Below are 26,229 nucleotides of genomic sequence, written 5' to 3'. Positions count from 1 at the left end.
TCAAAACGCAAGTCCTTTATACACGGTTCCTGTGCAGTCTTTAAAGGATAGAAGTGTTTAGATGCTGTTCTTTGTTTTGTAATGACCTCCTGGATGAGTCATCGCTTCACCTCATGTTTTTACATTTGTGGATAATGGCTCAGTGTGGTTCGCTGAAGTCCTGAAGCTTTAGAACTTTATAACCTTTTGCAGCATCATAGATGTCAGAGACTTTTTCCTCAGCTCCTCTTGAATTTCTCAAATCGAGACATGCTGTGCTGCTTTGTGGAGATCACTTAGCCTACTTCATGTTGTCAGACAGATTCTGTTGAACTGACTTAATTCTAAAGGTCAGTCTGTAATCAGGTCTGGGTGTTGCCAGTGAAACTGAACCAAAATGTGATTAATCACAGTTAATTCAAAGTTTAACAATGTGAGCAATTGTATTTTCACACAAGAGCAGGTTGGTTTTGTTTCTGTTTACTTGAATCTATGATTTGAACGCTCAGGTATTTTCTCAGGTTATCTTTCATGCTCAAATGTGTTTGATCTAAGACTTAAGTGTCCCAAATATAAAAGCAAAACATTGAGATATTTTACACAGCACTGTAGTAAAAAATATGAATTCAATGCAGAAAAGATCCAACATTTGCGTAGCTCGGCCACTAGATGTCACTGTTACACCCTAAACATTAATTTCAGCAAGTTACAGTTCTGTTCAGACGGTTATATACAACAATTATGGCCTGAATGCCACCTTAATTTATTAATGACACTTTTTTCCAGTTGAAAATGGTTTTGTATACGACTTTAATTTTTTAAAACAAATACTGGGGGCACTTGTTCGAATTTGTGTGTGAATTTCCTCTAATCCACATAGGCTCAACTACATTATGTATATGAACACCCAGATTAATATTTGGATGGATGTCCTTCATCCAATAACACCTCAAGCACATGCTTTTTGTACCCACCAACAAGCTTCTGGCATAATTCTGGTTGAACATCTGACCACTCCTGAGACAGAAATAGTAGAGAAGTGATGTTGAGTTCAGATCGGCACTGCGTTAATAGTTGATGCAGTCTGCCAAACTTGGCCTGTCTTCCCATTTCCTTTCAGAGAAATGATCTTCAAATGCAGAATTATTTAGAAAAAGCCTCCTTTACATATTGCCTACATTTTTTTTTTTTTTCAAAATTAAAGTACTAAGTAGTAAATGAGCAGAATATTACAGTTTGTTTCACAGCATTAATATTCTAACATCACCTCCAAATAATGCAGGAAGACTGATGAGCAGATTTTTAGGAGCGTGTACATGAACACTGTCTACATCCTCTGCTAAAAGCTGCAGTCCTCAAACCCCCCAAAGTAAGATGCAGAGGGCTGATTCTCTGTGGACATAAACCAACAAAACCTGCTGCTGGGCTCTGAGTTCACGCTGCTGCAGAGGTGGTCGATGAGGTCTACATATTAGGCTAAACTATCTCTCTGGCATCAGATCAGCTTCATGTTCTGGGGTTTAAGCATAAATAATAGCACATTTTCTGTTCGGAGCAGACATTTTTAAAATAGCAACAAAAACTGATAAAAATAGTAAATTTAGGATTCCATAATTCCATTACTAAATTCCACTATTTTAACTTTAACAATCACTGGCTTAGATTTGTGCAAACAGTAAAAACTAGCAAAAGATTTATGTTTAATAAATTATTCATGCTTTTCTTTATCAGTTTCTGTAAAGCAGCTTCTCTGGCAGGCTGCGCCTCAAATCATCTGCAAATGTCTATTCATCCATCCTCCTCGCATCAGATCAAGATGACCGGAGGCGAGTAAGAACATAGACAGGAGCAGGTACCATCAGCCATCCAGGTCCACCTCCATCTGTGTTCAGAACTCCCTGTTGGGGGTTTTCTAGGAAGAGGTGTGAGCGCTCCTCTTCTCATTCCATGGAGAGCTGCACACTCTCAGCCTCCTGCTGCTGCTGCTGATCAAACTTCCTGACTAGAGAGAAAGATTCAATCAACAACATGTGCGCTTATTTTCAAAAGACTATACATGACTTACTTAATGTTTAAAACTCCCCCCACTGCTCTGGGCAACATAATAAAAGTGTAGAAATATAACAGGAACTGATGATATCACAAAGGTGGTGAAAAATGTAATGACTTCAAAAACACTTCGTTTGCCTTTAAAAAAAAACATTTGATTGCCGTTATACAGCCATGAATTAATTTCAAAACCATAGTTGTCGGTCTGTATCATTATGGGCATTCAATTATTTAAAGGAGCAGCAAAATAAATAAATATGCAAGTATTAGGTCTGAAAATGACTCCGTCCACCTTCTGCAACCTAACCTAACTGTCTGCTGGTCATTGAAACCAGCATGAGTTTGTGCTGAGCTGCTGCGAGTTAAATGAAGTCAACATGCCTGCTTACCCAGAGAGTACATCTCCAGCTGCTGCCGCAGCCGTACCTTCTGGAGGCTGTCGTAGAAATTAGGCTCAGGGCTGCTGCCGGCGGTGGGAGGGAGCGTGAAGATCCGCATGATCTTCCTCTTGTTTCTAATCAGATCACAACAGGTTTATCTAAATGGCATCATGACAACACCAAACACGTTTATTCCATGAATACATCCGCCCTGGTTTGACCTGATTATATATTTTAGATTCCAAACAAGTCCAGATTCCTGGATCTCACCTTCATCATCATAAACACCACTGATCATATTTACAGGTCTGGTTATTTAGAACATTCCTGAATTAGTAGGGAATACGGAATAAGTATGGATAGCTCTGAAAAATCGGATATCTTTAACACTGAAGTATAAGATATATTTGAACTATTTGAGCCATGAAATGATTGAGGTGTTGTCTGCCAGAAACATTGTCCCCCCCAGGATCTGTGCTTACTTTCTGGCGTAGATGAGCAGGCCGAAGCTAACCAGGATAACCAGCAGGTAGACATTTGTAGCCTCGTTCCAGGCTTCATGCACCGAGTAGTCTATAGAGTCAGGCTGGTTCCCCAGAAGCCCGTGAGCCGCCATTGGAAATACGACGACAGCTCCAACGACGGAGGAGAGAAAACATAAAACTTCGGTCGATTAGCCTGAAGAGCTCAGAACTGAGGCTATCTGGGCACGGAGAGGCAGCTGTAAACAATCAATGCGTCACTTCCGCATCGACACCAGGAAGCACTGCTGCCCCCTACAGTCTTCTCAAAAACTGCAACATTTTGAGGTGTATATTAAGATCTGTTTCCATCCCCAAACACAAAGAAAACACCTTTTTAAAGGATTTCCCTCCAAATTATTTGATAAAAGCAAGAACTGAATACATCGGCTTTCCTCTCTCTGCTAAGGTAAAGGAGGTTCTATCCTGAAAATATAGCAATTCTTGCAGTGAGCTTTCACACAAACATTTAAACTAGACTGCAATATTTGTACCTTTATTGATTTCAAAACATTAGATCACATTTTTTAATTGTCATGTGATCAGCAGCTTTTGGATAGTGTTGCGTTGCCCAAAGTACAATGATTTCACCTTTAACATATTATATGTTCTATTACAACTTTGTGAACGTTTCTAAAATGGGAAAAATAACAATAAATAATTGTTTTGATCAAGTTTTGATCATGAAGATCCTGGGTTTGAATCTATCACAAAAGTTAAAAAAAAATTTAAAAACAGAAAAAGAAGGTAGAATAAGAGACTGTACAGTAAGGGCAAATTTACATTATAAGAAAAAAACTGTATAGATATTAAAAATAGCATACTTCAATTCAAAGAACTGTGCAGCTGAGTAGGATCATTTAAAAAAATGTTCAGAATGTACATTTATATTTGTGCATTAAGAACAACTACAGACTATTTACAAGAAATGAAAAAACTGCAAATAACAGCCGGGATGAAAACACGTATTAAATTTGTTGGGAGCAGTGATGGTTATAAAGTCTAACAACTGCTGGGAGGAAGGATATGTGATAACACTCCTTTGTGCACCTAGGATGCAGCAATCTTTCACTAAAGGAGGTCTCCAGTTCTGCAACAGCTTCATGCATAGGATGTGAGACATTGCCCAACAGTGATGTTATCTTTGTTCTTCTGTCTCCCACCACCTACACTGGGTCTACTGGGCATCCCAGAACACTGCTGGCCTTCCTGATGAGCTTATCTAGCAGCTTCCTCTCAGCTGTAGATAAGCTTCTGCTCCAACAGACAACACCATGGAAGATGGCTGATGTCACCATAGAGTCACAAAGGTCTTCAGGAACACCCCCTGCACTCCAAAAGATCTCAGTCTCCTTAGCAGGTAGAGTCTACTCTGGCCCAGAATCACAGCAGTAGGTACATTATAGCAGTGTGAGAGGGTGTTTCACACAGGTTCCAGACCGGTTGTTAAACTGGGTCCATATCGAATTTGTGGCCGATGGATTGGAAGATTTCTTTTTCCAAAAACACCCGGCACATCGGTGCAACTCCACTGTGTCAGGCTCAGTGATAGGTCCTTGGGCAAGATCAGGACTTTATTATTATTGTGGAGGACACCGCCTTCTGACTAGGATCCAAAGTAATACTATTGGAGTGTGTGCCATGGTTAGGTTGCAGGCATCTCTCCTCTTGTTAGGAAAAGACCTTAAGTATCTTCCTTCAACACACACCCAAAGCACATCTTTAACTAGAAGGCGTAGACATATCATAAAATGGAGCGCCTTTGACTTAAGCAAAGACTCACCCACTTACATTGATGCAATAGGAGTTCCTCAAGGCGTACCAAATGAATATAAATTAGCGGATCAAATCTCAGTAGGTTTTGAAAATATCCCAATAATTGCAGCCTTTTTTCCGGTGACCCCAACTAAAAACGTAGACCGCATCAACTACATCCATTACAATGTTTTACGTCTAGCTAACTTAACAAGGGATGCAGTAGAAGGCCTGTCCGAACAATTGGCACCAACCTCCCTCATGGCCGTGCAAAACCGAATGGCATTAGATATGCTTCTAGCATGTGCAATGTTTGGAGACATGTGTTGTACTTTCATACCCAATAATACCGACCCTGATGGTTCCGTCTCAAAAGCTTTAGAAGGGTTAAAAACACTTTCAACCTCTATGCATGAGCACTCAGGAATAGACAATCCGTTAGAAGACTGGATGACTGGTATGTTTGGACACTGGAAAGGGTTAATTATGTCATTGTTTATATCCATTGCTGTTTTTGTTGCTATTATGGTGACGTGTGGATGTTGTTGTGTACCATGTATTAGACCTTTGATTGTGCGTTTTATTACTGCAACTATTGAAGGCAAGGCAACCACCCCCCCTCATATGATGCCTTTGTTGGCTATTCCTGATGACGACGAGGAGCCTGAAGGGGTGTTGAGAATTTAATTCAAGTCCGCTGTCCTTAGGCTTCTGGTATAGACGTTTACTTTTTGTATTCTTTTAGTGAAGTCTTAACAGACTTCAAAAGGGGGAATTGTGGAAATATAAATGCCTTATCATTAGTAGCTAAAGCTAAGATATATTTGGGATTTGCTGCTTATAGATTGATTATTATTAGGAGTTTTTAGTTATGCTTTTGAGAGTTAGAAAAATCCTTAAACAGTAGCTCCTAGTGTGGTCACACAATGAGTGTTTATTATTCAAGGTTAAAGCTTGCAGGTGTTTTCTGTCTGTATCGTGAAAAGACGACAGTGTATTGGAGTCATGGTACTCCTCTCCCTGAAGATTCATGAAGATGTGTGAGAAACTAACCTTCAGCAAAAGAATGTGTGAGAAAACTGAGAAGGGCTGCACAACAAATGTAAAATGTATATTTCCTGTAGTATGTGTGTTTTCAATAAAAGAACGGTGCAGGGGAGAGAAAAACAGATGTGTTCCTGACTACACAGATGCAGCATCTCTCTTCCCCGGCCGGGTGAATCAGCTTCAACCTCTTGTCCGTGTTTTGTTTTCTTACAGACATTTAAGTTTAGTTTTTCTCGTGCAGAATTAAGATGCTTTGACCAAATAAACGAACACGCAGGAGTTTAGGAGGACAACTCCAACACTAGCTAGCTATGAGCAGAAGCTGAAAACCCCCATGGGCCATTGCTTCAAAAACAAGATGCTGTACGTAGTTTATCTCCTGGTCAGTAAAACGGAGGCCAAGAATATTGCTTTAAAAATCGGCTTTTATTGCCACCATAAAAGATCCCTTACCAACTGCTCGGTGTATGTACAAGAGGCCCTGCATGCTGGTGATAATCCAGCAGTAATTTCACATTCCAGTTTCTGGACATCGCTGACTCCACTCAGAACTCCAGGAGTCGCCAGCAGAGGGCACTGTTGAGACTGACTATCCTCAGAGTAAGACGGTAACCCAGACTTCATCGCTTTTAAGCTAATTTATTTTCAGCAGTTTTTGGTACCTTATTCACACAAACTTTATTTTAATCACACTTGTTTCAAAATTATTTCAATTTCCAAAATAGACTCTTAATATTTCAATGCTACAGAAGACATAAACCTGTTTTTAAACATAACTGTTGTAATTTCTATCTTTATATATGAACAGTACATTTAAAACAACAGCAGGCTTTTGTGCCAGTAACTGCAGTGGTTTAACACATTACAGCTCAGCAGTGAAAGAGTCACAACTTAATGAGAAAAAAACAAAACTATAAAATACAAAGCAGCTAAATCTCAAAGGATGAGAACAATTAGGTTAGCTTCAGTTCCCAAAAAGGCTGTTTTTGTGGCATCACATCAACATTTTGTTGAGTTGAAATATAACAACAAAGTAGATGTGGATTCTTAAATTAACGAATCAGCTCCAGTTTAACATCATGCATATTTTCCATTCATGGTTCTAGCACCGCACAGCTCCACTCCACAATAAATCTATAGTGTTTCCATTGAAAATGACGGATGGAGTTATGGCTTGAAGCCCAAACTCCTGCTGCTCAGCCCACATGGGACATGCTGATGAGCAGGTATCAAGAATATTGGGCCGGAAAAGCAAAATAAGCTGAGTGGAGTGGAGCAGACCAGCCTATGGAAAAGGGGCAATAGTAAAATAAGATTTGACTCCAACTAGGGGTCAAATCATTCGGCGTGATCACCCAAAAACAAACATCTGAGTTTAAAAATGTGATGAAATGCCACAAATAAGCAAAGTAAAGGACAACAATAAAGGCTTTAAGCTGAGATAACCAATAACTTTACTGATCACAAAAAGAGAGCAAACTGAGTTGATGCCACCACCTAAGCAGGACATTAGATGTAGTATTTACAACACAGATGAGCTGTTTTAATAAGTGTAGGATAGAAAATAAAGCGAGACGCAGGGTAATAATTACTGGCCCACACAGGGGTTCTGTGTGGGCAGTGATTTAAACATGCAGGCTTTCAGTGCTCCCTTTAAGCCTTGGTAAAATGAGGCCAAAACACTCAGCGCATAGAAAGACAGATCAGCTCACTTCCTTTCACATCTGAAACCTCTCCAAAGGATAACTGTTAGTTTTCTGCTCTGACAAACAAAAACCGCTAAATGTGACAGCTCAAAATCCATATAAATATAAAACACTCACATTTACAGTAAGATCAACCAAGACTGCAAAGAGTCTATATTCATATCTCAAAACATCGTGTAGAAATGTATTCCTACTGCTGTAACCCAAGTGTGTCACATAAAGAAGACCTGATTTAGAAATGCTAAAGAAATAAGAATGGAAATATTTTTATGGAGCATTACTTGGAAAATAAAAAGTGATTCCTGATCTGTCCTCTAGTCTGTTATGATTTTAGTAGCAGCAGCAGATAATTAGTCATCTTGTCAAATGTATGGAAGCTGGTGCAACATGAGCCTCTAGTTCTAATCAGGCTACACTGAGATCAGCATCTTCTCAAAGCATCAGCAGCATTTGAGCTTTATTACAGCGATTAGCATGATACCTTGCAGCAGGTGACAGTAGAAGCAATAGCATGTTCTGTAATATGTCCAGCTAAGTCATAGGCTAATAGAAGCAAACACTGCCGAGCACATTACTGTGACAAAATGCTTTAAAAGCCCCGTGAGAGCTCAAAGCGAGCCAGATGAGGGTGAGTGTGGTCTACGAACTCTAAAGCATCAGATCAGGCAGAAGCTTGCAAGCCTAGAGGGAGCACTGATTGATTCACTGGTGTCACATCAGTATGTCCAGGTCATCTCCGTGATCGTCCTCCTCAGTCACCCGTAGCGAAAGCACCTCCTCGTTCAGAAACAGGCCACTCAGGCGTTCTTTGCGCGCCTGCCGCTGTTCTTTCAGCTGACGCTTGCGGAGGGCTTTCTGCTGGAGCTTGCGCTGCTTTGATCGTTTCTGTGTGAGAAAACAGAGGTGAGTCCTGGACATGCATGATGTTCAAATTAACAGCTGGCATCACCCCCAGGTCCATGGAGTCCTGTCTATAGGGAGAAATTAGACAAAAACGTTACATTCACAAATTGGTATACCATATTTATATACAGTTAAGCCCTGAACTATTCATACCCCTGGCAGATTTAAGTTTAAAGTCATCTTAATTTTACTAACATGTTTCTTCTGACTGGTAGTAATATAAACATTTTGGAGAAGCCAAGTCAGCGTGCCGACTTTAATCTGATAATCTGTGGGGGGAGCTAAAGATTAGGGTGATTGAAAGAGCTTTGAAATCAACCACAAAGCTTGCAGTTCATCACAGACGAGAACTTGTCAAAAACTCAGTGAAAACATGTGAAAACCCCGGTGAACCATCATAAGAACTGCCTGATTGGTGTAATACCAATAAAGATTCAATAACTAACAACATGCCATTTTAAGTAAGATCTAAAAATAAAACTTTTTTTTTTTAAATTGAATCTCCTTTTATAGTCTTATCTTTTGAGAAATCCCCGTCTCACTATCAGAACTTCTTAATTAAAATGAAAATTATATACTACTTAAGTAAAAAATAAATAAATTCCTTTATTTTTTCATTTATGTAGCATGAAATTTATAGGGTGGCTCATTCAGAATGCTGCATAAAGCGTATACCACTTGACCCTTTCGCATTTTTCTGTGTTGCAACCACCAACTTTAATGTATTTTCCTGGGATTCATGTGCATGCCACACTTTTCAGATTCCTATTTGTGACAACCTTTGAAAACATATATCCTTTTCCTTCTACTTCACAATTACGCACTACTTTATGTTTGTGTATCACGTAAAACGCCAATAGAATTTATTCAAGCTGGTGGTTGTAACATGACAAAGTGTAAACTTCTAAACAGTACAAATATATATATATATTTTTTTTGAAATGCTGTATTGAAAATACAAATGTTTCTCACCTTAGAGTCTCTAATCCGTTCAGCAGCACTTGAAAGGTTGCCATCACTGTGAGCTCTGCTGATGTTGCTTCCACTGCAGGCTGAGGCTGTACCGCCTGAAGGAAGAGCATAAAGTGCTTTTAGAAAAGATCTTACAAAGAAATTAAAACAGCTCTGATCAAAAATAAATATAGAGAAGATATACAGAAGGTTAAGAATATTGTACTATCAAGTTAAATATGTTCAGAAAAAAAGGAATCGCAGTTATAAATGTTGCAGTATTAAGACTGTAGCTTTAAAAAATCAGATTAGAGCGTTATCCATTTTTATGTCCTGGTTGGGTCTTACCTGCCACGGAGTTGGAGGCTGTAGAGCCTGTGGAGGAGCTAGCAGAGCTCACCATGCTGGCGTTGCTGCTGCTGCTGACTCCGCTGACCCCACCTGTGCTGGCACTGCTGTGGCTGCTCCTCTTCCAGCCCTCCCTGGTGCTACAGGCTCTCAGCCTGGGACTGTGCTCCCTGATGTAGCTACGCACCTGATGACATCACACAGGTGAAGATTGTTTTGTACAAAACAGCAAACTAGGGCTGCTTGATTTTTGCAAAAATTATAAATCGTGATTATTTTGATTGAAATTGAGATCTCGAGTATTTGACAAGATTATTCATTAACTTTGTTTAACAGCCATTTTTCATGTTCAATAAATTCATGTTAGTAACGTTTTCCTTAGGATTTCAAACATTTTTGAAAAAAATTGACAAATAAAGTGAAACATTGTCTTGACCAACAAATAAAGTGCAAATATCTTCTGGGAAATTTGATTTCTGGAGACACTTCATTTTCATTTTGAAATAAGCGTCAACGAAATGAAGCGTGAGGCTTATATATGGCTCCGTGGTGCGGCTTTACCACAGGCGCGTCGTGGCAGTGAATTATCGGGCTGTGGCCACGTCCTTTACGACACCTTCACGACAGGCACTGGTCTTTGGCGAGAAAAAAAGTGATTGCGTTTATTTCTGTGTCTCTGGGAGCTGGTTGAATATTTGGTCGCGTTGTAAAGGGCGGCCTGAATGGATGTCTGTGAAGTTGAAGCAGGAGTCGAGTGGCTTTTCTCTTTCCTCCTTGATTGCTTGATCATAAACCACTTTGTGAGCGGACCTTAAACGATTGAACGGGTTCGTAGTGTTACTCTGTGGTGCAGCTATGATAGAGTAGCAAGGTTTTCACACTATTTCTACTTGTTCCATGTCTGCGTACCCAGAATGTATTCATATTTATGCTTCATCTACTGTTAATGGGGGTGATATGGATGAAAACTGTGAGAGCATACAGTCTTAGGGTGTATTCACACCTGCCACCTTTGGTCCGCTTTAAACGGACCAGAGTTCGTTTCCACCCTTGGTTCGGACCTTTTGTGCAGGTGTGAATAGACTTAAGGGAACCCTGGTCCGGACCGAGACCCACCTTTTGAGGTGGTCTTGGTCCGCTTCCAACCAGACTCTGGTGCGGTTCGCTTATGGTCTGAATATGAACTGGTCCCGATTCGACCCATCTACAAAAAAAACGTACGTCCCTTTGGACTTAACAAGCCACCGTAGCTGGTAGCAAAGGTGTACGTTGTACTGAAATCACACCTGATCAGCTGTATGTTGCTTAGCAACGCTGCTACCGGCGTGTTGTGGGACAGGGCACACAGTGCATGTCATCTCTTTCGGATTGCAGCTCGCATTCTCCGACGGGGTTCCAAAATTATAAATAGAGCGTCACTAAATGTGTTGAATGAGCTGCTCTTCACCCTCACAATAATATTCCAGCTGTAATGATATGCAGAACAGTGGTGCTGCCCGCCACAGTTGTTTTTCTACATTTCCGGATCTGTGCTGTGTCCTGCCCCCGTCATTTCTGTCCAATGGGAGCAATGACTGTCATCCGCGTTGTTTACAAGTAATAGTCAAGTAAAGTTTATTTAAATAGGGCTTTTCAGCAACAAGGCACTCAAGGCGCTGTACATAAGGAAAAGCATTACAATGATACAGAAAATCAAACAACAGAGGTAATTAAAATATATATATAAAAATAAAATAAAGAGAATAGAATGATGGGTAAGAAGATGAAAGGAAAATTGGACTGAAAACTTTAATAATGTTTAGATAACACATTGAAAGGTCACTCTAAACAAATACGTTTTTAACCTTGATTTAAAGCAATTAAATAAATAAAGCAAATCCAGATTAGTGGAGCATAAGAACTAAAAGCTGCTTCTCCATGTTTGGTTCTGGTTCTGGGTATGCAGAGTAGATTTGAGCCAGAAGACCTGAGAGGTCTGGGTGATTGATACACTGACAACAAGTCTGTAATGTATTTTGGTGCTAAGCCATTCAGTGATTTATAGACTAACAGAAGTATTTTAAACTCTATTCTCTGAGCTACAGGGAGCCAGTGTAGGGACTTTAGAACCGGGGTGATGTGCTCTACTTTCTTAGTTCTAGTGAGGACGTGGGCAGCAGCGTTCTGGATCAACTGCAGCTGTCTGATCGACTTTTTAGGGAGACCTGTGAAGACACTGTTGCAGTAATCAATTCTACTAAAGATGAACGCATGAATTAGTTTTTCAAGGTCCTGCTGAGACATTAATCCTTTAATCCTGGAGATGTTCTTAAGGTGATAGAAGGCTGACCTTGTTACTGTCTTTATGTGCTTCTGAAGGTTCAGGGTCTGATGTCCATCACTACACCCAGGCTTTCAAGCCTGACTGGTGGTTTCTAGCTGTATTAACTGAAGCTGTGTGCTAACCTTTAAACGCTCTTCCTTTGGTCCAAAGATTGTTACTTCAGTTTGTTTTGATTCAGCAGAAGACAATTTTGGCCCATCCATGCATTGATTTCTTCTAAGCATTTACCCAGCGCTTGAATGGGTTCATAGTCACCTGGTGACGTCGTAACGTATAGCTGTGTGTCGTCTGCATAGTTATGATAACTTACGTTGTTGTGTATTAAAATCTGAGTTAGGGGGAGCATGTAGATATTGAATAGGAGGAGCCCTAGGATGGACCCTTGGGGAACGCCACATGTGATTTTTGTGGTCTCTGATGTAAAGTTACCTACTGACACAAAAAAGTCCCTGTCCTTCAAGTAGGATTTAAACCAGTTGAATGCTGTACCAGAAAGGCCGACCCAGTTTTCCAGGCGCTCTAATAAAATGCAGTGATCAGCAGTGTTGAATGCTGCACTAAAGTCCAATAATACCAGCACTGTGGTTCTTCCACAGTCTGCATTTATACGGATGTCATTGAACACCTTGACAAGAGCAGTCTGTGTACTGTGGTGAGGAGGAAGCCTGACTGGAAGACATCGAAGCGGTTGGTCATTGTTAGGAAGTTGTTTAACTGCTGAAACACAGCTTTTTCAATAATCTTACTGATGAAGAGGAGGTTTGATATAGGTCTGTAGTTCTGTAGTAGCAGCTTGTCCAAGTTGCTCTTTTTCAATAGAGGTTTGATAATTGCTGTTTTCAGGGCCTGGGGGAAAACACCTGACAAAAGGGATGTGTTTATTATATGTGTTAAATCAGATGTTATTACAGGCAAAGCTTTCTTAAGGAAATCTGTAGGTAAAAGATCGAGACAGCAGGAAGAAGAACTTAGTTGGTATACGATTTCTTCTAAGTTTATGTCATTTATTTGGTGAAATTGGGAAATTTTGTCAAAATCATTTCTAGTTGGAGACAACATTGGTACTGGAGTTGATGTGGATGTGCTGACTGCCCCTCTGATATTTTGGGTTTTTTCAGTAAAGAATTTATCAAATTCATTGCAGGCCCTGGTAGAGTGGAGTTCAGATGCTACAGTTACAGGAGGGTTTGTTAACCTGTCGACCGTGGCAAATAATGTACGAGCATAATAGTTCACTTGCAAAAAGTACAATGTGAAAGCAAACCGCACCAAACAAAAAAACATAAAGTCCGGACCAAACAAGCGGACAGGACTTTCCTGGTGTGAATGCACCTTTACTAAAACTGCTGTTTATATGTAAACAACCATGAGTGAGTCTTTGGTGTACAGTGTTTCTTACATTTCCTCACAGTTTGATTTTCCCAAATAAATTACCTAGATTATTTTGGGATTATTTAATGAAAACCCTTATGCTTAAGTGTTTTTGCAAGTATGAGAAAAAAGAAGCTTTAACTCGTGTGTTCTTCTACTAAGTGTTTCAGAGTGTAGCTCACCTGTTTGAGTTTCTCGTCAGTGAGACAGTTGAGTTCGATGATGAACTCGCTGTCAGTGGGAGAGATCTGAGCACAAGGATCAATGATCTTGATAATGTCCAGCTGCTCTCTCAGGCCCATCTCTGTGCTGACCTTCCGACTCAAGTACTCTATGTACTCCACCTGGGGGTGACAACAAACAAGTTTGACTTTTGTTCCAACTGACTGACAGCCCAAGCTTTTTTAGCTCTGTTTTGCAAACCAGAAAGGTGTTTTGGCTTTGCCTACTTGTTCATCATTAGTCATGGCACTCCAAGGCAGTTCATCCAGGTTGCGATGAGGGTGGGACTTTAGTTTTCTCTTGGAGAACAGACACGGTGAACTTGGTACACTTGGGATTATGTCAGAAAGGACATCACTGCCACTGGCAATGTCACTTCCTGGCAACTGGAAGGAAAACAAAGATCCAATAAGAACTGTAAAGATGGCAAATGAGGAAAACAACTTTTAAAACTGCAAAGACAAGAAAATCAATAGTTAAACAGGTAAAAAAGACCTCCTAAAACCTACCTGCCACTCAAATTCACTGTCAGACCAGTCCCAGTATGTGCTGATAGAAGAGGAGACGTCACTGCAAACACTGCCCTCCGGAAACAAATCCAGGGACGTTAGTTCTTGGTCATCCAGCAGGGAATAACAGTCATCCTGATCCCCGACAGACACAGAGGAGAAGAGCTCCTCGCTGCACTCTGAGCTGGCCACGCTGGTCCCACAGGATGTGAGGTTCCACCTGCACAGAAGAGTCAATGGACTTTAACATGAACCTATGGAAGTCCTAATGTTACAATGCGACATATTTTCAGCCAGGTGAATATCGTTAAGAGAAAGTATCCATCTGTTGATCCAGACAACACACTAACATCTGGCAGTAGCATGTGTAGAAAGATTAAATCACAAGTAAATAGTTTAAAAATGAATGAAATCACATGACATTAAAATAAATAATCTAGCGCTTCACTATTTGCTTTATTAGTTATTTATATAGCTCCACTTTACAATAGAAATCAAGCCAAACATACACAAACTCAAAATGAATGATGTAGCATTCAGCTAGTAATGCAATAAACAATAATAAAAATACCCTCTAATCATTCTTAGCCGTTTCTCGTTTGCCACTGCTCTTTCAGAGCACACCCTCCTAATGTGTTTAGATCATAAAGCCAAGAACCACTAATATCAACTACCATATTGATACACGTTATGCATGTTATGTAATGAGATTTTTATTGACAGCTGGAAAACAGGCCTCTCACTACTACACGAAACTGTTAACTGTGAACCACAACATTAAAACTGTAATAGCTGTTGTAGACTACATTTTTAAAGTAAATGTTATATCATTTCTCTTGTATACCACTCTCGAAAGGCCAGTAACTGTGGCTGGAACTTCTTGAACTACATTTTAAAAATATCTCAAGTAACATAATTTACTATATGAGGCCTGAGGCTGAATATCCCTTCTTATGGTTTGTTTGGATTCTAGTTAGAAACAAACAACTATGGTAAAATTGTAAACTCAAATTAGTGCACACAGCACAAACCCAGAGCCAATGAAAAGATACAAGTACAATCATTGAATCTACCTTAAGGCTCTTGATAAACACAAAATACATGCGAGTTCCAAGATTAATGCAGAATTAATAACGAACTACCTTGCTCAATAGCTTGGTTGTAAACAGATGGCATTAATTATTCTTGTGAGGAAAATAAAATACATGAATTCCAGTTTCAGGTGGAAATCATTGCTAGGTTTAAAGTGTAACAATCTGGCATCAGATGTGCTTCCTCTGCTGCAGATGGAGCTAGGAGCCAGCCTTTAACCCATCTCTGGGCCATTCAGAGGACAACCACTCACCATGTGTGTCCAGACCTACATACAACCAATCAGTGTACCGACGTGTCAATCCATAGTGGTACCAGCATCTACACCTTAGAAAAGGCAGCAGATACCTACCCACAATATGGATAAAGAGTATATTAAATGAACAAAAATGCTTTTACTCAGTAGGACTCTATTCCTGCCTCACCTATTGTACCATACTGTACGAATAGATACACACTATGCACAAAGCCATCCTATATCACATGTTTGTAAAACATAAAATTCTGCCTAGATATTCATATTCTTACTTATATGACAGTCATGTGATTGTTAGGAAAGTGCTTCAACAAGTAGGTAGCCCAGATGCACTTCCTGCTCACCTGTTGCTGTGGAAACGGTGTAGAGGGTCCGTTCTGTGACAAGATGACAGATGACAGCTGAACTCACTGACATCCAGGGTTCCCACATCACTGAGGTTGGCTCTTTGAGAGAGGAGAGGGAAAGGTTCCTCTGGAGCCAGAAACTTCTCATACAGAGATTCAGACATGTTTGGCTGTACTCGCTGCACCTGATGCATGACAGAGAGAAGCAAATCTGCAATAAACATGTGTTGTTTGTAAAGACATTCCTAGGTCCTATTCTGACCTGGGACCGAACTACGTGCTAGATGATTAGGTCATACTTGCAAGGCTCTAAATACTCAGGTGCAAACTCGACCATTTTGAGGAAAGTTTCCCTCAGACAACCTTCAGATGTGCTTGGCTAAACTAGTGCTTCCAGTGTTTCCCCTGTTGTTACATTGGAGGAGTTACTGGCTGCAGTCGATAAGTCGATAACGGATGCAGGCGTGCTAACGCTGCTGAATGCAGGAGTTGTAGCTGTAGATCTGAGGCTGATGAAAATTGTGCACTCTTCAGCCTTGACAAAAGTCTTGTGATTAACCAGGTGCTTCCTCAGATTAGAAGTATTCCCGCCCCTGGCCTTGCACTTCGTATCACAAATATTGCAGCGAGCACAATCTGCATCACATTTTGAGAAGTGGAGCCATACTTTCAAGCTCTTTCTGTCAGCCATGCTTTGTTGATGATATTATGTTCTTGAGGGTGCAATGCAGTGTTTATGTTTGGCATGGAAAATCGCCCTTCTTCTACCCCCTCAGTGTCACAATGATGCCCTTAGGTACCGAAACATGGTACCGTTTGATTTTACACGAGTCGGTGCTCGGTAGTACCGACGGAATTTGGTCGGTCCCAATAAAAGTACCATATTCGGTACCCATCCCTATACATATATAACAGATAAAGATAGAGAGATGGAGAGAAATGGATAAATGAAGATAGAAAGATGTTGACAGAAAGACAGATTTACATACATAGATAAAGATACATAAAGAATGAGGAAAGCATTAATAACAATGTTATTTTTATAGGAATGTTCTGTAGAATATGTAAAAATTGATTAGAGCAATTACCTTAATAGTATTGTATTACTTTGTTGTATTTGACATCATTTATTCTAGCAAAGAACCTGCTGTAGATTTTTTCTCATTACAGAATCAGTCATTATCGGTACAGGCAAGGACAAGCCTTATCAGTGCATTTCTAATTTTCACATTTCGTTGTTCTTATTTTGTCAATTAAATATTTGTATTGTAATCATGATTATTTTGGATCACAGTGCAAATACTTTATGAATAATTATTTTTTGTCTGGGAGAGCAGCAGCAAATACCTTTACTAAAACTCTAAACTTACAATTAAAAAAAATTTGCTATTATAAAATGTTGTCAGTAAAGAAGCGTAAAATACATTTCTTAAAAAATAAAGGACTTTAAAGCACAAAACCGCATATTTTTGACCGTGGTAAAATTTGTTTTAGGTTGGATATTGGATATTCCCGCTCTGCGGATTCAGCGGGGTCTTCCTCCAGTTTGATCCGATACAGGCAGTTTGATTTCGGGCAGCCGCTCTCTGCCTGCTCCCTCCTCCTGCACTGCTATGCTGAAATTTAGGCTGATACGCTCATTTTTTATAAGCGTATCGGCCGCAAGCGTCGAGTCTGTTCTCGCTTCCTTTCACCCTATGCGACCGCTAACAGTAAAGCTTTGTAAAATCATGCCAGCTTCGAAGGGTGGGTATAAACTGCATGATATGACGAGCCTGGAGAAGAAAATCTTTTCTCGTATCTCCCCTCCGCTACGCTCATAAAAATTCCTGGTGAGAACTCTGGGTACTGCGTGGTTTGGGGGAACATTTTTGTGCTGATTATATGTGTGATCAGCTGATATAGAACATTAAATACAGCGCCCCCCTCTGTGTGTAATTCAAAAAGCTAACATGATGTCCTGTTCCCTTTTCTTGCAGCCTTCAGGCAGTGTCTGATTTGTAAATAGTAAAATTATATTTCAATTTAACCGCTCCTGCAAATGTGGTCCTTAATATTACAGTAGTCGCTCTTGAGTTTTATTAACTTTTCCCAGCACTACCTCAGCATAAACCTTCTCATTTCTCCTGGTCCCATGGCCAATCAGTGAACAACAGTCTGGTCACGTCACATGTAGTCCCTACTCAGCCTCCCAGTAGCTGGTCCGGGACCAGGAACCAAAAAAAGTAGGTACCAGTACAGAAAAAAACAGTAAAGCAGGCCACCGAGTGTAGTGGAGGCTGGCTAAATGGAGCTAGTGAAAAAGGGGCAATAGGCATCCTTTGCGCTTTAAAGAAATAAATAAACTGAATTTGACTGCATAGTTTGATAACTAGGAGCAATTACTTCACTTGGAATCCGTATGAGTCCATTGAATTGAGTTCGCAAAGTGCCTTCAGACACGTGTTGTGAATTGCTGCCATATAAATAAATTGAATTTTACGGAATTCTTTACTATTGACCCATAAGCACATTAATTACAGTACCTAGCTTTTATAAACAAGGTGTTAGTTTCTTTAAATCGTTGTTTAGATAAGCCAACAATAACGTTAAGCCTACGACAACAAAAACACCGCATCCAGCTAACACCATTAGCTGGATGCTATTCTTTCAACTGTCTACGTAGCGGCTGCCAAACAACACAACGATAGCTAAAGGACTCTGTACAGTAATGAATTTAAACACAAAACAAAACAACGTTTGTTCCCTAAAAACTCAAACATCCAAATACAAACCTTTTAGCGTTCAAACAGCGACCATGTTTGCCTCCTCCATTTGCTAATCCTTTCTTTTCTGACGAAAATTAAGTTGTGCTCGCGAGACTCCAGAGAGCGCGAGATGTCACGAAGGCATGTGACCTGAAACCGGAAGCTATCACGTAAACAGAAGGTAGCATAAATAAAAGGATTGCTTTTCATTGTTTCCATTCCTTCTGCATTTTTCTCAACCAAGGGCACATTCAGCCATGTCTTCAAGCAACGTAAAGGACTCTAGCTTCCTGGGAGGCAGAATACCACCAGAAATAGAGTCAATGTCGAAAAATCTGAAGGATGTGGATCAAGAGTTGTTTAGAAAACTACTCAAAGGTAAATAATATACCATTTGAAACAACGTAACTATGACAGTCTTTGTAAAACAGCTTTCAGATTTATAAAATGTTCTTTAGTATGCTTTTCTATACAGCTGTGTTATTAGATGTTGTAAAATAAACATCATAACTCATGTCTTTAGTTCCTAATATAGATTTAGAAAAGTCAAACAGCTTTGCAGGAACCAATCAGACGGTCCAGAAACTGACTCGGAGGGGAAATGAGCATGATTTAATGTTGTTTCTGTGTCCAGCTGTGGTCAGTGCTCTGGAAGGAAAAGACTGCAGAGAGGTAATGAAGTCAATTGCTGAAAGCAGTGTCATCCCACAAGAGAGGCTCAGTCACATCATCGCAGGGATGCACAGAGTGCTCTCAGAGGCCATCCGCATCCCAACATCCTTACTTAAACAGGAGGTGAGAAGCACACAGATGAAGCTGTTATGGATTGAGTTTCAGTCACACAAAAACGACTTCTAAGATAAAGTATCAGTGAACACTATTCTAAGCGTAGCTGCAGTGAAAGCTTAATACAAAGAAAAGACTTGGAATGACAGGCTCAGAAACAATGGTGCCTAAGTTCACATATGATCTTATCAAGCTGAAATGGCCAAAGATCACCTATTCAACACAATATACTGTATGCAGAGTGGACTTTTTCACATTTTTTGACATCACTACCACAAACATCCATGTCTTTAATAGGATTTAAAGTGACATAAAAATTTTTTTTAAGTACAAGTAAAAAGAAACTTCCACAGAGTCAGTACTTTGTAGAAGCACCTTTCCTGTGATTGCAAGTGCAATTCTTTTGGTGGTATGTCTATCAGCTTTGCACATCTAAAGACTGTACATTTTGCACAGTCTTTGCAAAGTAGCCCAAGCTCAGTCAGATTGGGCTGTGAGCACAGACACATCATTTTATTTGTCTTTCAAAACGTTCTCTGCTAGATTTAGATTCTGGACCCTGACTGCACCATTCGAACACATACATGTGCTCAGGTCTAAACCCTTCCATTGTACCTCTGGATGTATGTTTAAGGTCCCGCTGGACCTGTCAGCTTAGGCGTGTGTCTATGTCTTGATAGGTTTGCAGGACACATCATAATCTTCTAATTTTCCAATGATGGATTAAACAGTGCTCAATGAGATGTTAAGAGTTTGGGATACCATTTAATAACCCAACCCTGCTTTAAATGTCTGCATAACCTTATCCCTGAACTGTCTGGTTTTCTATGGTCTTCCCCATGTTGTTTGTTTAGTAATATTTCACTTGTTAGGTGACTTTTAGCTAAGGATTTTTCTTTTAGAGGTATCAGAGTAAATCCAGAGGTGAATCCAAACGCACTTCCACTTTCCAGATTTTTATTTGACTAAATACGTGCCATTCGTTTCACAATTATGCACTTCTTTGTGTTGTCTGTCACCTACAAGCATATTTAAAATAGATTGAACTCAGTGGTCTTGTCATTAAATATGAATGGAAAGCAAAGGTATTGGGCTGTTTTAGTTCACATTGTGTGAGAAGATCTGGTGCTGCATAGAACTACATTTTTTACCCCCATCTCTGCATGTATAGATCACCGCTGACCTTAACATTCAGATTTAACTTGGTAAATATTTCCAGCGTTAATGACATGGAGCTTATCAGTTTGTTTTTGTTTCTGTTCAGACATTTAAGGAAGATCTGAGAGAACTTAGGTAAGGACTTTCATCTTGTTTCCAAGCATCAGAAAATAGTTTTATGATTTATATTCTTTCCTTCACAAACACTGGACTCTTTTGTCAAAAGGATACCAGAAGACTTCATCATAGATTTCTCCAGTGTGGTTTTTGGAAATCGGTATGTTGGATTTACAGCGTTTTGATTTAAACATTTGCTCATTAGATTGCATGTTGACCCCCAAGAACGTTGAGTTCCAGGGTCACCTGTATGTCAGAACATTGTCACGATTTGGTGCGGTTTTCTGTACGTGCTAAGCTCTTCCATGTGTTTGCAGACGTGCAGCTCTGGAAGTGGCTTCCTCTCAGAATGATCCTCACCTCCCCACACTGGAGGAGTTTAAATGGAGAGTGGATGTTTCCATTTCTACAAGGTAAAGTGGGTTTTGTTAACATTTATGACTGACTCTTCTCACACAAGGCTAAATAGTTCAGTGGCAGGTCTATAAGACTATATATGTATAGTATGACTATAAGATCTTAAGAAAACCCAGAAGCCAAAGATTTTCTGACGTTACTGAAAGAATTAGAATATTGATTGATTTATGACCAGTGTATAATCATACAAAGCTGTGTCTCTGTGTTCCCCCAGCTCTTTGGCCAGAGCCCTGCAGCCATCTGTTCTTATGCAGCTGAAGCTTTCAGATGGGAGCTTTCAACGCTTCGAGGTAATGAACTAACTGATTGCCATTTCAATATCACACCTGAAATACATCATAAATGCACTTACAGTTTAGCCTTTTGGATCTTTATCCAAATAGACCGAAGCATTCTGTGCAGGTTTGCAATGTCTCCTTAAATGTAGCCAGTTAGGATCGTCACACTTCTCTGTTTGTGGGAGTTTTTGTTATTTGAATGAGAATGAGTTGTTTTACTGATTGGAGTTAAACGTTGGAGCTTTAACTGATCAGAGGAAGATGTGAATGTCTTACAAGCTGTTTAAGTGTATTTTGACATAGATTGACATAGATACTGAAGAACTCTGCATATTATTTAGTTTCGCTTCATAGTGTGACTGTAGATTTCAAAGGAGATGTATAAATGTTCATATCAGGATTTATAGTTCCCAATATCAGTTTCAAAGACATTTTGGAGAAACTGAGTCGCAGTTTGATAGTTTGCCTAAATCAGTGCCATGTTTATGCAGTAAAACGTTCCACATTTCCTCAGTCTTACATATTCTATGTTAGTATTGCGAATGTGTTGCACTCACCAATGATGTTTTGGACACTGACAATGACTTGTATCTGCAGAACAGCCTTAATATGCTGATCCAACACCTAGATTATCAGTTGTTTCTAAAGACACACTATACTGGCACATGTATTGGGTCAGCCCTTAAAATCATTGAATTCAGGTGTTTCGGATTAGTTCCATGGCCACAGGCGTACAAAATCCAGCATTTAGGCATGCTCATTTCGGAATGAATGGGTCTCTTGGTAAATTCCGGCATCGTACCGTGACTGGATGTCACCAGCGAAATAAGTCCGTTCATTATATTTCCTCGCTACTAAACATTCCTCAATCAACAATCAATTACAACACAGGGAAAACTATTAGTAACAACAGGAACGGAGGTTGGAAAATGCAGAGTGGTGGGACATTGCATGTTGATGTGCACAGTGTGCAGAGGTCACCCTCTGTCTGCAGATTTAATAGCTACACACTTAATGTGACCTTCAGATGAGCTAGGCAGCTGGAACGCACACAGCGGGTCACATGACAGACAGACTCCTTTATTTTCAACATTTTTGGAAAGGGTGATCAAAACACGCCATGTTTTGTAGAGTTAACTTTACAAAGTGCACAGCATAATTTTTGCAAGGCACATCAAGTTTGTAGTTGTACAAAATATGGGAAGGTTCAAGGGATATGAATACTTTATAAGAGAATTATTAATTCTACCAAGAAAACAGCTCCAGGTACAGCTGTGTTAATGTCAAATAATTCATCTCAAAGCACCCTATAGGAATCTGTTCTTTGGTTTTCATTAAAATGTAACTAACCTTTTGGCCTCATACAAACTGAAAATTGTTAAACATTTGTAATTTATCAAATACCCTTTTTAAGCCTTAAATAAAGCCCTGATCAAAGTTTTACAAAGGTTTAGTGTGATGAGTGGTGCAGCTTTTATTTTCTGGAATGTGGCAAACTAAAGAGACTCCAGGCTGCATTCAGGTGTCGGAAAGCAGGAGGGATCATATGGATGGTGTCTGCAAGACTCGTGTTATTTCTGCAGCACACTTTTTTTAGCTTGTAAGCTGAAGAAATCTGGTTGTGGGCCAAAAAACTAATGTTAGTCTGTGTCTGCTGCTACATAATAGGATCACAGGCTAATAACTGAAGTAACGTTTGCTCAGTGCAGCCTAATCTTTCACCCATTCTCACACACAGGCCTCCGATACGTTTCAACAGAGTTCTTCCTAATCTGTTCTAATGCTTTTTACAGATAATACTATAAACTACTGCATTTCTGTGTCCTTGATGTGGCTTTTTTTTATGTGTCCATAAAAACCCTAGGGCAAAATTAAAGGCTAATCCCTCAAAGCAGTGCAGCTTTGTTTCAATAAAACACTTGATTTCATTGATAATGCTGTATGTAATGTACAAAATTGGATTAGTTAGGGAAATTAGGGAAGATTTCGTAGAGTGAGCTGTTGAAATGTTTGGTCTTACTTAGCAGGGGGCACTATACTCCAGTTTTAGGCTTTCTAATCACAGACTAGAAGCTGCATCAATGCTTTTTGCCACAGCTGCTTACAAACTAGGCTTCTAACATGGACAGAGGCAGGCAGGAAGCGCTCCTGCTGCAGATGTACAGTGCATCTCTCACAGTGGTTATACAATGAGATTACAGCTGAATTGGAAGATTAGAAGCAACAACATCCGATGTGCACGCTCAGTGGTTTCATCTGTCTGCTGAAGGGATCTGAGAGCAGATCGGAAAGAAGGTGGCTTCTATTCTCTGTTGGAAGCCTGTCCTGCTGGGACACATGAAAGGGAATACAGATAAAACGCCACGGCTTAACTATTCCATATTCATCTTTATTATGTATGGCTCAGCTTACATTGACACTTCATGAGCTGTTGTTTGTTTTTTTTGTTTTGTTATTTTATGCAGGTCCCCGTGTTGAAATTCCAGGAGCTGCGTTACAACGTTGCTTTAATTCTTAAAGAAATGAACGATTTGGAAAAAAAGAGCATTCTCAAGATCCAGGACTGATCCGCAATCCACCGTTGATCTCAGGGACTCTTTAAAGGAGTACTGGAGCTCTGTACATGTTATAGTTGCCTGTCTTCAGTTTGGGCTCTGACTGTGTTGGCATCCAACATACTACAACTGTTTTTTTTAAATAGCCGCCAATATTTAAAGACATTTTCTTTTGCCCCAAACAGTAACTACTAACACATGTGAACACTGTTGGTTCTTAGAGATTTGTGACAAGAGTGTTGTGGCAAAACCAAGTGAAGACACTCACCATATTGTTGACCAATACAGGGTGATATGTATATTGCCTGAGACTGAACATTTTTACCTGCTTGTAAAATGCAATTATAAAACTGAAAATGTTGGTTTTTTTTTTTAAACTAATACATAAAATTGCAATAGAACCGAAACAAAAGAGATGTACTGGCCTTTTTTGGATCATTTTCAAAGCAAACTGCATATTTTATTATGATAAATGGCCTGCACTTGTATTGTATTCAAGTCCGAGGACTCACTCTACAATCAGTCGTCTTAGACTACACTGTCAGTGTAGTCTACTGACAGTGTAGTCTATAGGCTACATTGTAGCCACAGCTGCCCTGGGGCAGACTGACAGAAGTGGGGCTGCCATACAATCGGTGACACTGGGCCTCTGACCACAATCAGCAGGCTAGGACACAACAAATGAGACGGACAGGAATTTGAACTGGCAACCCACTGACTGTTTTATATAACATCGTTTAATTCCCTTAAGCTTCATTTCTGTATCAACATTTTAAAAATACAAATATTCTGAAAGTTGGATCCCAAACCATCCGGAACTAAATAATAGAGGTCTTTAATCTGCTAAAATGTAAATCATTTGTAATCATTTGTAAAATGTTGAGTAGCAGTCGATGAAATTACGTTTTGATTACTTCAGAGGCACACATGGCCTTAATAAACTCCGACATAAAAACCTTTTACACCTCTATGAGTAGCAGAAGCCTGTGTACAGGGTTGGGTTTAGTAGAATCTAAGCCCCTGAGCTTCAGGTTGTTTTGGGGCCCGACCCGATCAGTTTTTTTTAATGCATGCAGAGTACAGTAGTTGGGTAAACATTAACTTCAAGATTTCTGAAACAATTTTTGGATTTGTGCAATCTAAAATGTTCCTTTAAAAAAAAAACTGCGTCGAAAAGTATTCATCCATACAATAAACATCACAGAAAATATTGCAGTAACTATACCTAGACTGTATCTGGAAATGTGACTCAGTCAATGAATTACACAAATATGAAGAAGGATGCATGGAGGATCTACTTAACTCTTGCTGATGTCACGTCCGGCATTTTGAGGGTTAGGTTTGTGTTTGTGACATCATTGTTTCTATATAGTTGTATATTTGTTATCTAAACAAAATTCTAACAAATTAAAATGCCTCACATGGGCTTATAAGTTTTCTTTAAAAATACCGCTTGGTATTTACAAACAACCCCACTGTAAAGCATGATGGTGGCAGCATCATGCTGTGGGGATATTTTTCTTTAGCAGCAACAGGGAAGCGGAACAGAGCTGAAAGGAAGAGGAATGGAGCTAAATACAGTAAAATCCTGGGAGAGAACCTGTTAGAGTCTGCAAAAGACTTGAGACTGGTGTGGAGGCTCTCCTTCCAGCAGGAGAATGGCCTTAAACATACAGCTAGAGCTACAATGGAATGGTTTAGATCATGCATCAAGCTAGTCTTCACAGATGCTCTCCATACTGTCTAACTGAGCTTTAGCTATTTTACAAAGAAAAATGGGAAAACGTCAGTTACTAGATGTGCAAAGAGACATGAAGGTGGTTCAGCATTGACTCGGAGGGTCTAAATATTAACAATAATTCACTTTATCAAAAACACGGGTAGGTCCATATAAAAAGAAAATAAATAGAAAAATAAGATACAATTAATCAGTCACAAATGCACATCATACTTTTCAGATTTTATCTGTAAAAAAAAAACATTGAAAAAAACGTTTCCTTTTCTTTCATCTTCCCAATTATTTGCTACTGTGTTGGTCTACCAGATTAAAATCCCCAGAACCATATTGAAGTTTGTTGTACTGTGCCAATTGTAAAGAAAACTTTCAATGGATATTAATAGTATTGGAAGGTACTGTATGGCTTAGTGTATGACTGTTGCAAGATGTGTTGTAATGCAAGGTCCCCAACTCAAATGCTTAGCATGAACCTCCATCTGTTAGACCTTGTGTGATAGTAACTGGTTGCTCCGACCTGGTATACAAAGTTCAGACAGTCTGTGACAAGGACAGCTGCACAGACAGCAGTTCGCCCAACATACAAATCTCAAACAGCACAAGTTTTAGGTGTGAGGTCAGGATCTCTGAGTGTGTAAATTGCATTTCCGACTATGTGTGTGTTTGTTGCTTGCATA

The 26,229-nt window shown here is 39.7% G+C and overlaps 3 protein-coding genes across 3 annotated transcripts; 1 reads left to right on the top strand and 2 right to left on the bottom strand.

Annotated features, from left to right (window-relative positions):
- Positions 1 to 772: 772 nt before the first annotated feature.
- smim19 (small integral membrane protein 19) lies at positions 773 to 3,164 on the bottom strand. The gene is made up of 3 exons (XM_047354079.1): positions 2,891 to 3,164; positions 2,418 to 2,542; positions 773 to 1,981 (listed from the first exon to the last, which is right to left on the bottom strand). The coding sequence occupies exons 1-3, from the start codon at positions 3,022 to 3,024 to the stop codon at positions 1,920 to 1,922; spliced, it is 321 nt and encodes a 106-aa protein (XP_047210035.1). The 5' UTR covers positions 3,025 to 3,164; the 3' UTR covers positions 773 to 1,919.
- A 3,190-nt stretch (positions 3,165 to 6,354) lies between these two features.
- Positions 6,355 to 18,667, bottom strand: fam199x (family with sequence similarity 199, X-linked). Its single transcript, XM_047353773.1, has 8 exons — positions 18,534 to 18,667; positions 15,757 to 15,944; positions 14,065 to 14,284; positions 13,783 to 13,941; positions 13,516 to 13,677; positions 9,640 to 9,826; positions 9,313 to 9,407; positions 6,355 to 8,322 (listed from the first exon to the last, which is right to left on the bottom strand). The coding sequence occupies exons 2-8, from the start codon at positions 15,921 to 15,923 to the stop codon at positions 8,149 to 8,151; spliced, it is 1,164 nt and encodes a 387-aa protein (XP_047209729.1). The 5' UTR covers positions 15,924 to 15,944; positions 18,534 to 18,667; the 3' UTR covers positions 6,355 to 8,148.
- Positions 18,668 to 18,731: 64 nt separating this feature from the next.
- Positions 18,732 to 24,224, top strand: commd5 (COMM domain containing 5). Its single transcript, XM_047353774.1, has 7 exons — positions 18,732 to 18,884; positions 19,141 to 19,301; positions 20,557 to 20,585; positions 20,677 to 20,727; positions 20,885 to 20,980; positions 21,199 to 21,274; positions 23,728 to 24,224. The coding sequence occupies exons 1-7, from the start codon at positions 18,764 to 18,766 to the stop codon at positions 23,827 to 23,829; spliced, it is 636 nt and encodes a 211-aa protein (XP_047209730.1). The 5' UTR covers positions 18,732 to 18,763; the 3' UTR covers positions 23,830 to 24,224.
- Positions 24,225 to 26,229: the final 2,005 nt, after the last annotated feature.

This window comes from Girardinichthys multiradiatus, chromosome 23 (genome assembly GCF_021462225.1).
Source record: "Girardinichthys multiradiatus isolate DD_20200921_A chromosome 23, DD_fGirMul_XY1, whole genome shotgun sequence".
NCBI lineage: Eukaryota > Metazoa > Chordata > Actinopteri > Cyprinodontiformes > Goodeidae > Girardinichthys > Girardinichthys multiradiatus.
This window is presented reverse-complemented; position numbering and strand designations above follow the sequence as displayed.

Excerpts from the sequence above, each read along its gene's own strand:
- fam199x (XM_047353773.1), bottom strand. The coding sequence starts at position 15,923 with ATGTCTGAATCTCTGTATGAGAAGTTTCTGGCTCCAGAGGAACCTTTC. Across the intron at positions 13,678-13,782 it reads CCATGACTAATGATGAACAA|GTGGAGTACATAGAGTACTT; the intron begins GTAGGCAAAGCC and ends TGTCACCCCCAG. Across the intron at positions 9,408-9,639 it reads AGCCTCCAACTCCGTGGCAG|GCGGTACAGCCTCAGCCTGC; the intron begins GTAAGACCCAAC and ends CTCTTCCTTCAG.
- smim19 (XM_047354079.1), bottom strand. The coding sequence starts at position 3,024 with ATGGCGGCTCACGGGCTTCTGGGGAACCAGCCTGACTCTATAGACTAC. Across the intron at positions 2,543-2,890 it reads CTGCTCATCTACGCCAGAAA|AAACAAGAGGAAGATCATGC; the intron begins GTAAGCACAGAT and ends TGATCTGATTAG. Across the intron at positions 1,982-2,417 it reads GCTGGAGATGTACTCTCTGG|TCAGGAAGTTTGATCAGCAG; the intron begins GTAAGCAGGCAT and ends CTTTCTCTCTAG.
- commd5 (XM_047353774.1), top strand. The coding sequence starts at position 18,764 with ATGTCTTCAAGCAACGTAAAGGACTCTAGCTTCCTGGGAGGCAGAATA. Across the intron at positions 20,981-21,198 it reads GATGTTTCCATTTCTACAAG|CTCTTTGGCCAGAGCCCTGC; the intron begins GTAAAGTGGGTT and ends GTGTTCCCCCAG. Across the intron at positions 21,275-23,727 it reads GGAGCTTTCAACGCTTCGAG|GTCCCCGTGTTGAAATTCCA; the intron begins GTAATGAACTAA and ends TATTTTATGCAG.